This window comes from Camelus bactrianus, chromosome 34 (assembly GCF_048773025.1).
Source record: "Camelus bactrianus isolate YW-2024 breed Bactrian camel chromosome 34, ASM4877302v1, whole genome shotgun sequence".
Taxonomy (NCBI): Eukaryota; Metazoa; Chordata; class Mammalia; order Artiodactyla; family Camelidae; genus Camelus; species Camelus bactrianus.
Genome location: NC_133572.1, coordinates 5,717,596 through 5,733,509, shown reverse-complemented (window position 1 = coordinate 5,733,509; position 15,914 = coordinate 5,717,596). Strand labels below are relative to the sequence as shown.

General features: G+C 40.0%; 1 protein-coding gene across 1 annotated transcript; it reads right to left on the bottom strand.

The window, feature by feature from the left end:
- Positions 1-8,061: 8,061 nt before the first annotated feature.
- GDF3 (growth differentiation factor 3) lies at positions 8,062-15,609 on the bottom strand. Its single transcript, XM_010946369.3, has 2 exons — positions 11,895-15,609; positions 8,062-8,954 (listed from the first exon to the last, which is right to left on the bottom strand). The coding sequence occupies exons 1-2, from the start codon at positions 12,160-12,162 to the stop codon at positions 8,128-8,130; spliced, it is 1,095 nt and encodes a 364-aa protein (XP_010944671.1). The 5' UTR covers positions 12,163-15,609; the 3' UTR covers positions 8,062-8,127.
- Between the last annotated feature and the right edge of the window lie 305 nt (positions 15,610-15,914).

Genomic DNA, 15,914 nt, shown 5'->3' with positions numbered 1-15,914 from the left:
CAAGGTCCTAGGTTCAATCCCCAGTACCTCCTCTTAAAAAATAGATAAATAAGTAAATCTAATTACCTCCCCCTCCAAAAAAAAAAAAAAAAAAAAAAAAAAAGGACAGTCTGACTTCTCCCTTTCCAAACATGTGCCTTTTTATTTCTTCTTTTTGCCTGATTGGAATGGCTAAGAACGCCAATAAAATGTTCAACAGAAAAGATAAAAGTGAATATCCTTGCCTTGTTCCCAATTTTCAGGGTGTTAAGAGACAAAATTTGAGTAAATTTGAAGATCTAATTGGCTTTATTAAAAGATTCATGAACTGGGTGGCACCCCATCCTGTCAATAGAAAGGAGCTCCAAAGAGTTAAAGAAAAGGAAGGATTTTGAAAGGCAGAGAGGAGGTGAGACAAGGAAGTCATAAACAAACAAACAAAAACGGTTATTTATGGCAACCTTACCTTCCTTTGGGGGACAAAAGGGTCTATGAGGCAGATTACCTGACTGATGCTGACCAGGAAATTCGAAACTGACCAGTTAAGATTACATTTCTGGGCAAGGTTGAAACTGCATTGAGATTAAGCAGGTATCAAGTCTTGGTTTGATGACGCGGGCTTAGCGCAAGTGACTATATTTGGGGCTTGTTGTTTCTTCTTTTAACAAGGGGAAGCATTCAGTTATTGATTTTTAAGTATGAGATTAACTCTAGGTTCTTCACAGATGCCCTTTATCAGGCTTGAGAAGTTTCTATTTTGTTGAGACTTTTTGTCATGAATGGTTGTGAATTTTGTCATATAATTCTTTTGCCTCTATTGGGATGAGTATATAATTTCCCCCTTTATTCTGTTAATATTGAATTGCTATATAATATTACCTATAAGTCTTCTAAGTTTATTCCTATCTGTGGTTTTGTTGCCGAAAGATCGGCCCCCATCCCTGACGAGCCAAATAACTCAGAGACAAGGTCTTGGAGTTTAGAAGAAAAGAGGCAATTTTATTGTTTTGTCCAGCAAAGGGGACTCACAGCAGGCTAGCGCCTTCCAAACTGTGACCCCACCTTGGGGATGGGGTGGGGTGGTTATTGGGCCGTAGCTTAAGCAATAAAGCATAGACAACAATCAACAGAACCATTTTCTCATCAGAAGACTTAGAATGGCGTCATGATGCCTCCAGGCCTCCAATTCTATAGAGGCCAGCAGCTAGACAATAAGCACTCAAGGTGTGGTCTTCTTGGTAATTCAGGCTACTTTGTAAGGTTGCAGTCCTGTGACCTTCTCCTTGGAGAAGGACTCAGAGACCAAGCTTGATTATTACTTTCAATGACTGGAATAAAGTAGAAATAGTAAGATCGATAGCTTCAGTTTTAACAACAGGCCTGGAACCGTGAGCAGCAACCCGTCCGTCAGGTCAGTTGACCGTTTTAAGGGCGAACATAAGAAGAAGCAATCTGTTAGCCTAAGTGCGGCCATTTTATTAATCCTCCTTCAGTTTCATCGCCTTTCTCTTAATTTTGATTTTTTTTCTCTTTTTATATTTTGAAGCATACACAAGACTTCTGCACAGAAATAAACCCACACATCTAAGGTTAATTTATTTTATTTATATAAAAATGTTTTAATTGGAGCAAAAAAACACATAACAAAATTTAGTATCTAAAAGGGGAGGAATAGTAGCTGAGGGCAAAGAAATGAATAAAGGGAAAAATCTGATATTACATGAAACCTCAGAAAAAGCTCAGAGCAAGAGATAATAGTGTCTCAAAAAAAAAAAAAAAAAAAAACCCACAAAACAGAAATCATAGTGTTTCTTAGCTCAATTATACCAGAAATCTGAAAGGATAAAGCGGGAAGTGTGCTGAGCTCACTCCTGCTTTGGGGATCTGACAAGATCTCCAGTGGAAACCTGCAAACCTGAGTCTCCTCCCCCTGAGACAGTTTCATATGATATGATAATGGACTGGACTAACTCTTAATGACTTAAGGGAACTTTAGTAAAGTGCCCATAGGTTTTGATTTTTATGACTGTATTGCTGAAAGGAACCCAAGTTTGAAGAGGGTGGATATTGTAATATTGTGGTTTATAATAAATATATCTGTGGTCTTTCTCCCTGCTTCTGGCACAGAGCTTCTAAAACCCTTGGAATTCTCTGAGAGAGGAAAGCTATAAAGCTGTATTTTATTATGTTAACGAGGGAGATTTTGGAAAGTCACTAGGTAACCTAATGTGAGGGGCTGGTTGCCAGGGGAATAAACCACATGATTAGAAGTTTGGAGCTTTCAGCCCCATCCCACCACCCCTACTCCAGGGAGGGGAGAGGGGCTGCAGATTGAAGCAATAACCAATGGCCAGTGATTTACCAGTTATGATTATTTAATGAAGCCTCCACAGAAACTCAAAAGGATTGGGTTCTGAGAACTTCTGCGTGGACAAGAATGCTTCAAGAAGTTGTCAGGTAGCCACACAATGGGATATTATTCAGCTATAAAAAGGAATGAAGTACTGATACCTGCTAAAACATAAATGAAACTTGAAAACATTATCCTCAGTGAAAGAACTCAGTTGCAAAAGGCCACATATTGTATGATTCCATTTATATGAAATTTTCAGCATAGGCAAATCCACAGGGCTGGAAAGCATATTATCATTGCCAGAGAATGGGGAGTGAGGTGGGGGAGAAGGCTCGGAGGGGATTTCTGTTAATAGTTATAGGGTGGATTGTGGGGGTAATAAAAATGTTTGGGAGTTAGATAGTGTCGATGGTTATACGCCTTGTGATTATAATTTTTAAAACTACTGCATTTTATGTTTTAAAATGGTGAATTGTATGGTACATGAATTACATCCCCATTTTAAAAAAAGGTATTTAAAAAAAAGGTTAATTGGAGTACAGCAAGGCAAATCAAAGCAGAAGTGTTCCAAGGTCAGAGAATTGTTTTGCCTGAGGCAAGAGAGAATTCATTTCCACAAAGAGGTGACATGAACAGAATTCGGTCTTAGAAGTACCACTATAACTACAACTAAGAGAACAGGTTGAAGGGGCGATTCTAATAATAAACCTGTCATGGAGATACCAAAATGGAAAGAAATAGATGATGTGAGAAATCGGTCCCTTAAAAGGAACTGAGTATTACAAAAGAGTTCATGTCGGGGGAGGATACAGCTCAGTTGTAGAGCCAAGTGCTTAGCACGAGTGAGGTCCTGGGTTCAATCCCCAGTACCTCCATTAAATAAATAAGCAAATAAATAAACTTAATTGCCTCCCCACCAAGGTAAAAGAAAAAAAAAAACACCGAAAGAGTTCATATGTACTTATACACATAGGGCTATAAACAGAGACTGCCCCCTCCTCCGGCTGCCCCCCAAAAAGAAAAAAATATCTGGCTCAAGAGAAATGTGTTCTTCACAAGCTCAGAGTTTAGACGGCAGGGATTCCATGAAACAACTGAAATTATACGCAAAACATTGTGTGTTAGGGGGCAGTGGGTATAGCTCAGTTGGTGGAACGCATGCTGACTATGCATGAGGTACTTGGTTCAATTCCCAGGTCCTCCACTTGGGGAAAAAAAAAAAGAAGAAGCCAAAATACTGTGTTTTTATGTGGATTATTTTCTGGGGGAGACTCCATATGTTTTATCAGTTTCTCAATAGGAACCTTGATCCTCCAGATATAAAGAACCATACATGGTTTAATAAATTTGCCCTTCCCTGTTTCAATCAGCAGAGGGCAGAAAAGCAATACAATTAGCAGAGCAACCGCCAATAAATAATTTTCTAAGCCTCCTCAAGTCCTGTCTCAGTTCCTGCCATCTGTTTCCTGCCTTTGCTCTCCCTGTTCCCTAAGCTAAAATTCCCTAACTGCAAGCCCCCTCTTCCTCTGCCAACCTCCTGCGATCTCTGACTACCCATTTCAGTGCAGCCCTACTTCTTTAATTTAGATGGGGTCACTCTGCCTTTCATACTCCGCTTGCATTCTGTGTACACCTGTGGTCGTTACAGTCTTCCTTTCAAAACAGCTATTAATTTAATGATTATTGTTGGGGGTGGGGGTTAAGGATGAAAATAATAGACTGTGGCTAAAACAATCATTCTTAAATAATTTTTCTCTAAGAACTGTGTGCCTCTATCTCAAAAAGATACATTTCCATCATTGCTACACGACAAATGTAATGGGTGTCTTACTTTTTTTCTTTGGTCCAAAACAGTCATACCAGCTTACTGCTTAATGTTGCCAAACAACTGAACAGGCAAACAAAAAAGAGTGGGAGAATGCTATCTGTTCACCAATCCCACTTAAAATTCGGGAATGTATGTATGATTGCATGTATTTTGCTGATCAATTCTGCCCAGAAAAAGTGATAAAAGCAACAGATCCCAGCCATTTTTTATTCAAGTAGATGCCTATTTTCTTTTTATTTTATTTTTTATTGAAGCGTAGTTGATTTACAGTATCAGTGTCAGGTGTACAGCAAAGCAATTTAGTTTTACATATATATATATATATATATATATATATATATATATATATATACACACATATAATTTCATATTCTTTTCCATTATAGCTTATTACATGACATTGAATATAGTTCCCTGTGCTAGACAGTAGATGCCTATTTTCAATCAAACTCTCCTCCAAAATCAGCAGATTCAGATCTTAGACATGTGTTCCACTCACAAGCAAAGCACAGAAACCTTTGCGGTAATAGTTGAAGTGCTCAATATTGCCCTGAGTAGAAACTAAAGTGGTAACGAAATAATCCACGAATAATCCTTGGTGTCCTGATATTTATGCCTCATTTTCTTGTTTTAAAAGAAACAATATTGAGGCCTGACCTGATTTGGGGATGCATTATTTGATGACAAACTACCCGAAGGCAGAATCTGTGCCTTTCTCTCTACCTTTCAAGGCATTCAATAAATGTCAAATTGAATTGAACTAAATTGATGGTGAAATTTCAAACTAAACCAGCCTGTGGCATGTGGATGCGCCTGTCATTAAATAAGATCATGAATCTTGAAAGGTTCTGACATAGCTGTGCTATATACACATTGTGTATAATTTATTTATTTTTTGGAATTTATATTTCATCCCATTCTGCCCAAATTGCAGTATATAACTTGACTTACCAGGCACATGTTTATTTATAGACTCATTTAACTGGACATTTAAGATTTTTAAAAAGTACGTAAGATAAATAATACGGGAAGGAAGCCAGAAGGCTTGTAATGCCTGCTCCTCTCCATCTTCAGGTGTGATGACAGCCTCAGCAGACAATGTGATTGACTTAGGAGTGAACAAACCTGCCAACGACAGAACTACTGGGGAAGGAAACAGCCACTGTCTTTTTTTTTTTTTTTTTTTTTTTGAAGAATAGTCAGTTACAATGTGTCGATTTCTGGTGCACAGCATAATGCCCCAGTCATGCATATATATACGTATATTAGTTTTCATATTATTTTTCATTAAACATTATTACACGATATTGAATATAGTCCCCCATGCTATACAGAAGAAATTTGTTTTCTATCTATTTTTATATATAGTGGTTATCAGCCACTGTCTTTTTAGTGACTTTTAAAAATAACATGAATATTTTAAACATAGACCCCACCCTCCCAAATCAAAATCTATTTCTTCGACTCAGGAGATCTGTCAGTAACAATTCTGTTCTGCTAAGAAATAAATTTAGCAATGCAACCTCAGAAATTGTGGTCAGTTGGGATCGTGCAAATCCAGTCATCAGCCCAGAGAACTCAAGGTTTAAGTTTCCTTCTTTTTTTAGATGGAGTGACTGGGGATTGAACGCAGGACCTCATGCTTGCTACTCATGCGCTCTACCACTGAGCTACACCCTCCCCCCTACTTGTGCACTTTTAGTTTTCATCAAACCCAGTATAATGGCTGGTCCTCCTCCCTTGGCACCTTATTGTAAACTCACCTACTGATAACTGGTTCACGACTGAAATTTTATGACTTTTGTTCATGCTAGTCAGACTCCCATGTTCAAATCTGAGATCGTTCCCCCAAATCCAGGGCCTCCCAAACAAGAGGACAGGGCTGGGACCACAGAGACCCCACCAAAGCAAAACCACCATCTATCTTCCGTTATATTAATTTCTTAGCTCTTTCTTCAATAAATAAGAGTCTGAAAGTGCTCTGTAAACATACTGCTGCAGATTTTTGTTGGCATCATCCTGATTGTTCCACTAAATAGTTCTGAATGATGATTTGTCCAAAGTCCATCTCTGACTGATATTGGTAGAACAGTGTTTCTCATTCAAACATGCTGGACAAGGTGAGTATGTGTGGTTTTTTGTTTTGTTCTTTTGCAGGGGGAGGTAGTTAGGTTTGCTTGTTTGTTTATTTATTTTTGATGGAGGTATGGGGATTGAACCCAGGACCTCATGCATGCTAAGCACGTGCTCTACCACTGAGCTATACTTTCCCCCCGAGTGTGTTTTAAAGACCCATTTTGTTTGTGTTTAAGGATGTGCATTGAGTCACTGCAATCTCTGTATCCTTTTCTCCACTCTCCTTACAAATTGTCCATATTCACTGCTGCCCTACGCTGAAGTCCTAGCTAGACAGATTGCTGAGAGATTTTGTGTCCATTCTATAGAAATGTTTGAATGTCCTCAGTGTCCAGTAACAGCATAATGGGTAAATCAGTGTAACATGCACATAACGGATTACTTTTCAGCAGTGAAAAATATCAGTTATATTCATACCTGTATTAACCTGCAAAAATCTCTGAAATACATTGAGAAAAAAATGGTAGAAAAAATCCTGCAATATTGTTTCTATAAAATTTACATATTTGCGGACTAATGCTTCATAATGTTTATGGATCCAAATATATGGAGTGAAGCTATGAAGAAATGAAGGGAAAGATGGATGCCAATGCAGGATGGTGGTTTGGTCAGGAGGATGGGAAAAAAAGATTGGGAGGGTTATGCAGGAGTTTTTGCCTGTATTTGTAATACAGTTAAATTATAACACTCAACGTTTAAAAATTAAAATAAAAACAAAAGATCAGGTTAAAAATAGTAGCAATAATCCAGATGAGAGTGGTGAGGTTGATTTAAGGTAGGGACAGTTGGAATTAAAGACGGGGCTAAATAAAGCAGTGATCCACAAACTTTTCCTCTTTCGTTCTCCTAACAAGAGACGTAACCTACCTCATACTACCTGACATAACCCCAAGTATCCTACCAAGTCTAGAGTTTTATATTTGAAGTCCATGTGAATTTTGCATTTTACCCAATAGATACATGTTCAAGATCAGCATGTTTTATATTAATTATAGAAGAGTCAACTTATATTTTTAACTCTGTAATTCCATGTCTGAAACTTTTCTAAGGATGTGGGGATAAAATATGGAGAATGATTCATGAACAATGACTCATAACACTATTCCACTGTGAAAACTGCAAATAAAACCATGTCCAGCGATAAACGTTCTTTTAGGTAAAATATGTATCTGATCATTTCATGTAAAATAGCCATTAAATTAACTATGTAGACGTTGGGGATGTGAAAAACATTCCCATGATATGTTAAGTGAGTGCAGAGAGATAGAAAGCTACACGTACACTGTGATCTTAGCTATAGGAATCAGACAGAATCAGGTACCCTTTTTGGTATATTTGTCTACATTATTTTACATTTTCTCAAATTTTTTAAAGTAACATTTAGCATATGAGATCTGGCAGAGAAAGCTGAGGACTTTAGAAAAATAGGTTATTCAGTTGCTCTAAATCTCAGCTTCTTTATCTATGAAGCCTAAATATTAATGCCTGCCTCAAGGAGCAGTGAATTATGTTTATAAATAACTCATATAATGTTTGCCCATAATAGGCAATCCATAAATGCCAGGTTCCTTCTATCTAGGACCTAATATACTGTCATGTGGATAATGACTATGCAGAAAGTAACTAGTCATTAAGGCTGTGTGTGTGTGTCTCTGTGTGTGTGTGTGTGTGTGTGTGTAACTAAGGACATCATTAATCATGATGGATTTTCCAGAAAGACAGATTGAACATAAATACACTGACAATTCAGATCCAATAGCTCATAAACCAGACATATCGTTTTATTCTAGCATTTACCGGAGAACATGCCTCCTGTTCTGTTTCTGACAGACTACCCACACCCACACTCGTCAACCACCATGTCTTCATAATGCCGGAGAATGACATTGTCATCGTTGTCCTGATAGAGCATGGAAATGGGGGACAGCTTGGTGGGAATGCACACAGCCTGCGGAACCTCCGGGTCAACCGCGTGCATCAGCGCTTGCATGAAGGCGTAATTGGAGCTGTTGAGGGCAGTGGTCAGCGAGAAAGGACAATCTCCATGGCAGTAATTTGCCATGAAGCCCTTGGGGGCAATGATCCACTTGTGCCAACCCAGGTCCCGGAAGTTGATGAAGAGCTGGTGCCGATGGCAAAGGCTCTTGCAGGAAGCCCGAGAGGCAGGGATGGCCGCCCTCCTGGTGCGGGAAGAAGGGCGGCACTGCTCCGGGTGGAGGGTCACCACCAGCAGGGAAGCGTGAAGAGAACGTCTCAGTCCGGCGCAGGTGTCCTCAAGCTGAAAATCCTCCCCAGAGGCTCTCTCTCCTTTGACCAGTATCTCTAGGAATAAACCTAAGTTCTTCCCAGAGTGATGACTCCTCTTGGTCACATCCAGCAGGTTAAAGTGAAGGACCCCTTGAGGCCGTGGTACCGACTGCAGTACAAACACTTTACCCATCTTGCGGGTGGCCTGGCCCCACACGTGTGACTCCTGCACCAGGGACAGAGCCAGTTCCAGTTCTGGTCCCAGGTTATAGTAAGTGTTGGGCCCCAAGTCCAGGCCCAGCTGGGCCATCGTGAACTGCTCCCCGCGACTAATGGCAGACAGGTTAAAGGAAAGAAGCTTCTTTAGGCAGGAGGAGGCTTGAGAAGGGCTCTTGGAGTAAAGAAAGAAACCTAGTTGGGAACAGAGAGATGTGAGAGTCACCATAACATATTTTATTTCCCATCCACCTACACAGTACAAATGTCCAATATTATATGCTTATCCACACACACAGAACCAGGGCGGGGAATTACCAGTTATATCCAAGCCCTGCCACGTGGGACAATTTGTTCCACTCACTCATTTATGGTTCTTATCCTCATATCTGCAGGTCCCTGAGGGGTCCTGAATAGCATTTAGAAGGTCTGTAATCTTGCATGGGAAAAAGAATTATATCTGTATTTTTGCTAAACTCTAGTAAGTGGAATTTAGCATTTCTTTGAATTATGAATATAACTGAAAACAAACAGGCTTTTGTTTTCAACATATAGGCTACAAATCCCAATAATATTATAAGGGCCTGAGACACTGTCAACCAATAAAAATCATAGGCATGTTCATACATTAAGTTGTTACAAATTATCTTAAAATAACATTTATGCTCAAACTACTTTTTTTGATTTATGCTCAAACTACTTTGAATAAACGGTATTCCCTAGATCTTATCTGTTGCATTGATAAAGCATCATACACGTTACTCTACGTACATTTGTTTTTAAAATATTTTTGTAAATGTATTTCAATATTTAATTAATTTCTTTCAAAATTCTAAATATTTTGTCTCAGTCAGGCAAACCATTAATCTGAGAAGGGGTGTGTTGGCTTCAACAGAACTGCCAAAGGGACCCACGGTACAAAAATGTTTAAAAACATTCAAATCCCTTATGTTTTATCTTTAGGTAATTCTTACCTAAAGCCCACAGTTTTCAATGGCGATAATTTCTAGTCTTGTACCTTTGAATACTACTCCCATCTCACTGAATATTGAGATGCAATGTGATTCTTCAGTTTCTCCACATGGACCCCCTTCTCTGTATCTTTCTTATTTGGGTTGGTGGGGGGAGGTAATTGGATTTATTTATTTTTAATGGATGTACTGGGGGTTGAACTCAGGACTTCATGTATGCTAAGCATGCCCTCTACCACTGAGCTACACCCTCTCCCCACTCAGTAAGTTTCTATTTTTAAAGAAATTACTGTCAAAGTGTGGGGAAGTGGGAAATTCTCATATACTCCTGGTGGGATATAAATTTTGGAGGACATTTTGCTTTACATCAAAAGTATATATGTTTGTGTGTGTGTGTGTGTGTGTGTGTGTGTGTATACTTTTTTTAATGGAGGCACTGGAGAAACATACACATGCATGCTAAGCAGGTACCCTACTACTGAGCTATACCCACCCCTCCCACATCAAAAAGTGCCTAGCAGGGAGGGTGTAGCTCAAGCGGTAGAGTGCCTGCTTAGCATGCACAAGGTCCTCAGTTCAATCCCCAGTACCTCCTCCAAGTATAAATAAACCCAATCACCCCCTTCCCTCAGTAAAGTAAAAAGTGCCTACTATTTGATTAAATTATCTTCTAAGAATTTACCCTAGGGAAACAAGAGAAAAATTGCACACACAGACACACACAAAACGGATATAAATCTGCACTATTTATAATATCTATTCCCATCAACAGGGCATCAGTTACATAAATTATAGCATGTCTGTGTAATGGAATATCATGTAAACATAAAAATGGCGGTAAGTTGACTATTTGTTCTGGCTTGTACAACATGTTTATAATATTGGAGGAATATACGGTATGATCCCATTTATTTAAAAAACAAGTTTATATTATATATATACAAAGAAGAAAATTCTGGAAGAATTATTATTAATGGTGGTTTTCTCTAGGGGGAGGGTTAGGGAGGAGCGATGATGAGATTGTGAGATCTTTTTCCTGTACCATTTGATAGAATTTTTATTGTCACAAAAATCATGTTCCCCCCCATGGGGGAGGGAAGGGAGTAACCTCAGCTACTTCCTGCTCTCTCCTTGGAAACCCTTCACAGCTAGCTCCCCTGACCGCATAACCTTCCTCCAGGAATTGTCCCTGAGTCCCCAGCCCCAAGGCTTTGAACCTCTGACATGATACTTAGCACAGTCTATGGAAGTCATCTGTTTGCCCTCTCTCTTTTATAAACTCTTAAAGAGCAGACTTTAATCTCTGCTCTCTTGGTGTTACACCGTTCCCAGCACTTAGGAGGTATCCGGATCAATGCTTCTGGGACAAATTAGCGCTCAAACCTTATTTCCAGTTGTTGTAAACTGACCAACCAGGGCTCTCAATTCCACATCTGAACCCCCTGGGAGGCTACATAGACATGCAGATTACAACACCCATCTCGGACTCTGAATAAGAATCAGGTGGGAGAGGGAGGCTGGGGACTCCGCCTCTAACAGCTGACCTGGGTGATTTCTGGTGGGTGGTCGGGTTTGTCAAATTACTGAATGACGCTCCCTCAGGTCCTCGTCTGAAGGGTAAGACAATGGTGTGTATTATGGCTCTATATTTACAAAGCCAGTATCAGCCTTTTCCACCCAGTAAAAGAAATGGGGAGGTGTGGGGAGGGAAAGCGAGACTCAGGCAAACTGAGCTCAAAATTCCAGTCCCCTGCTTGCCCTACCGAAGACACCACGATGTGAAAATTGTGGGCTGAAGAGTGGGAGCCCAAGCCCTAACTGCATCCTCACCCCTCCCACCTAAACGGTCGCACAAAGCTGTCGATTCAGAAAAAACGCATCCTGAATCCTGGCTTTGTTCAGGCACCAGCGGTATGATCTTGAATAGGTTACAGGTTATCCACAGTCTGAGCCTCAATTTCCTTATTGTCAAAAATTTAATAAGAATATCTGCCTTCCTCTCAGGGCTGAGGGTGGGATTAAATAAATTAAAATATGTAAATAAGATAAAATACGCACAGGGCCTTCCACGAACCTCTCAGTAATTGTTACGTCCCCCTCCCCCCTTCCTTCGCACCCACCCCCCCGCCAGACCCTCGTCCGGGAAACACTCGGACACGCTTACCTCGATCTGGGAGAAGCCGGAGTACGTTCCCACGGACACCCAGCTCCTGCACGGAGCATAAGTCTTGAGAGACGCCAGTGGTTGCTGCTGCCTCTTGATCCTGGAAAATTCTCTTCAAGATAGAAGGCACAGGCTGGAACTTCTTGGGTGAAGGCACCTTGTCTAAGCCTAAAAACTGGAGAAAGACATGTTCTTGGAACTGGAAGGTCTGGCCCAAGGCCAGAGCTAATAGGAGGCCGAGCGCCAGGCCTGGCAGGGCAGGAAGCATGGCCCCCGAGCTGAGGCAAAGCTGGCTGGTCGGGCCGGAGGGAGCTCTAGCGTCTGACTGCCCAGCAATTCAGGTGCTGCTAATTTATCTGACGTCAGATAATCAGGTGTGAATTGCTCTCTTCCCAGCTCCTCAAAGGCAATTGGATATGAAAGGACAGAATTTTTTTTCTCTTCCCTAGCTCTACTCTTCCAGGGGAAAACAAAAAAAAAAAAAAAAAAGATTACCAATGCACAGACCTAACTGCAACAATCGGAGATTGTCAGCAGGAGACAGAGCAGAAAGGATACATTTGTTAAGCATCTATTATGCGCAAGGCGCTGAGATGGGTACCAGGAACAGATGATTAGTGATGGCAAGTCTTGTCATGCAGTCTAATTAGACAAACCCACAGGTAGATTTCCACTAGACAATATCCACAGCCAGGTGGGAAACCAAACCAGGGAGAGGGAAGTCCTCCCAGGGAGGTCGATCTACCCTCCCCATCTGTTTTTAGCTATTAAGAGGGAATGAATTCTCTTCGTCTGACTTTGGCCTTCTCGAGTAAAAGTCAGAAGTCTGACTGGATTATTTCTGGTTTCATTACTCATTAGCTCTATGATATTGGCCATGTCACTTAATCTTCCTAAATTTTTGTTTTTTTCAATCGAAAAGAAAAACTGACCTTCTAATTTGCCATAGGAATGTGATGAGATAATGTGTTTAAAGCACTCGGCACAGCGGCCTGGCCAATGGCACACACGGTGTTCACAGAGGAGAAAAACTTCAACGCTTAGTAGGCATTTTTCAGTAAGGCATTCGGGGCTTGAAGGAACTACCCCTGAAACAGCACGCAGGTTACTGAGCAGTTGAGTATGGTAGCATCTATCAATTTCTGCTTTGGTTTTTTATTTTGTTTTGGCCAAACTCCTATAAAATTTTTCAAACGCTGTAGGAGAATTAGCTTGTCTGTGCCAAAATAATTTTCAAGCTTTTTGAGAACAGGGACTTTATCATTTTGTATACATTTTATTTTATACCACCTATTATAAGAACTTATTTCCCCCCAAGGAAAAACAACATGTTGCATCTAATATGTAACAGTTTCCCACCAGCTACAGCATAAGATCTAAACTCCTTAGCCTGACCCTTGAGGACTTTCTAGGTTTGGCCCCCACATCCCTAGCCAGTCTCATTTCCTAACACCCACCATCATCTGCGATAATGCTTTAATTTTTTTTTCATTGTTTTTTCCCTCACTTTTTAAAACTGAAGTATAGTCAGTTTACAATGTTGTGTCAATTTCTAGTGTTAACGCTCTATCGATACTGATGTATTTTTAGTTCTCCTAGGAGCTCCACTCATCTCAGAGCCTTTGCACAGCCCAAGTTCAAAGGTCACTTCTACTGCAAAGGCTTCCCTGACTCAACAAAACAGATTTAGATACTTCTTCTTTCTCCCACTGAGCTCTGAGTGGGCATCTGAGACAGTGCCGGTCACAGTGCATCACACTGTGTTTCTCCTGTGTCCCTCCCAGACAGTACACTCGTTGGGGGTTGGAATCATGTCTTTTCATTTAAGTATCTTAAGTAACTTCTATTTAAGTATCTTTCATTTTAAATCTTAAGAATGGGGAGCAGGGAGTTATTGTTTCAAGGGTACAGAGTGTGTGTTTTGCAAGATGAAAACCGTTCTGGAGATGGATCTCAGCGATGGGAGCACAGTGTATAAATGTACTTAATGAACGTGCTGAATGCCACTCAACTGTCGCTTATGAATGATTAGATCAATCAGTTTTGTGTTGTGTGCATTTTACCACAATTTTAAAAAGTGAATTTAGAAAACACCCCTGTCCTTTGATCAGCACTCCACTTCTAGAATATTATTCTATGCCACTAGGATATAAGCTACAAAAGAGCAAGGAAAAATGAGGTGCCTTTTCCACCAAGTATCTCCACTGTGGAGGAAAGTGTCTACCAGGTAGGAAACATTCAGTACCTATCTGTGCAACAAATAAATGGAGGAATGAATTGGTGCTACTTCCGAAGGTTTCCCTCTTCTAGAGCCACGTTTTCTCCATTCCCACTTCTCCCATCTCCTCCTATTTGCATCCTACTTAACGCTTTTAATCTACAATCCCCACCTGTTTTAGTGATAAGTGTGGGTTGCATTTTGATTTCCTTTGTTTAACTTTTCTGATTTAAAGTCAGAAATCAGACTAACCGGTTTAAATTCTGGTTCCATCACTGATTAGCTGAGTGATCACAGGCAAATCACTCAACTGTGAAGTGAGAAGAAGACATTCTTTGCTAAGGTGCTGAGGGGATCTGAAGAGCTAATACCTATGCAAAACTCAGGACAATGCCTGCCAAATGGTGAGCACTCACTACGAGCTAGGTGATAGTCATTATTATTGTCATTATTATTTATTAAAGTGGCATTTGATCAAGGGAAAGAAAGCAATAACTGAGTGTGTGCAGACACCCCATATAGCAGAAAAAGCAAGTAGGGGTGGGGGGAATCTGAGTTAATAAGTCACCCTGTATTTCTTGGAGGATTCATTCAACCTTTTTGATACATACCCAGGCGTTTTACCTATAAAATCTCAACACTGAATCTGACATTTTTGTGGGTTTTTTGGTGGTAGGGGAGGCGATTAAGTTAATTTACTTTTAGAGGTGCTGGGGATTGAACCCAGGACCTCCTGTATGCTAACCACGTGCTCTACCACCTGAGCTATCCCCTCTCCCCTGAATTTGACCTTCTTTAAGGGTTCTACAAACAAAAACACTCTCATTCTGGATTTTCAGCCCAAATTAGAAAACCAACAGTGAGACAATAGAGCTAAATAATATAGACCCAGTTCTGAAGTCATGGACCTAGACAAAAACCCCAGCTGATGGACTATGGGGTCCTGGACAAATTGTTTCTCTGGCCTTCGGTTTTGTAATCAATAAAATGAGGACTCTATCAGTCCAGCAGAATTATTGTCATCATAAGCATAAAAAATATTCAAACTTCATAGTAAAAAAAAAAAAAAAGGCAAATTAAAGCAATGAAATGTCTTTGTCTAACCAATTAGCAAGATGAAGACAAGACAATAGCTTGTGTAGATGAGGAAGCAAGGAAATAAATGTTGAGGGGAGGCTATGGAGGGTATAGCTCAAGTGGTAGGGCACATGCTTAGTCTTCACAAGGTCTGGGGTTCAATCCCTGATATCTCCTTAAAAACTAAATAAGTAACCCTAATTACCACCATAGTAAAAAAGAAATTTTTTTTAAATAAACAAATATTATTACAGTTAGCTGGAATATACATTAATATATCTTACCTAGAATAAAAGTTTGCAATATATAATAAAATTTTTTTTTAATGGAGGTGCTGGGGATTGAACCCAGGAGACCTCATGCATACTAAGCAAGCACTTTACCACTGAGCAATACCCACCCCCTCTTACATGAGGGACCTAGAGTAGTCAAATTCATAGTGACAAGAGCAGAATAGGGGTTGGCAGGGGTTGGGGGAGGAGAGGATAGGGAATGAGGAGTTATTGTTTAATGGATACAGAGCTTTCGTTTTGCAAGATAAAAGCAGTTCTGGAAATTGATGGTAGTTATGGTAGCACAATGTGAAGGTACTTAACGCCACTGAACTGTACATTTAAGAACGATTTAATGATTATTTTTATATTATATGCATTTTACCACAATTTAAAAAATAAATTAAAAAAATACTCGTCCCCTTTGATCAGCAATGCCACTTTTAGAATATT

Bases quoted from the DNA above. Each gene is read 5' to 3' on its own strand.
- GDF3 (XM_010946369.3), bottom strand. From the start codon at position 12,162: ATGCTTCCTGCCCTGCCAGGCCTGGCGCTCGGCCTCCTATTAGCTCTG. The intron at 8,955-11,894 runs GTAAGCGTGTCC...GTTCCCAACTAG, and splicing joins CCGGCTTCTCCCAGATCGAG to GTTTCTTTCTTTACTCCAAG.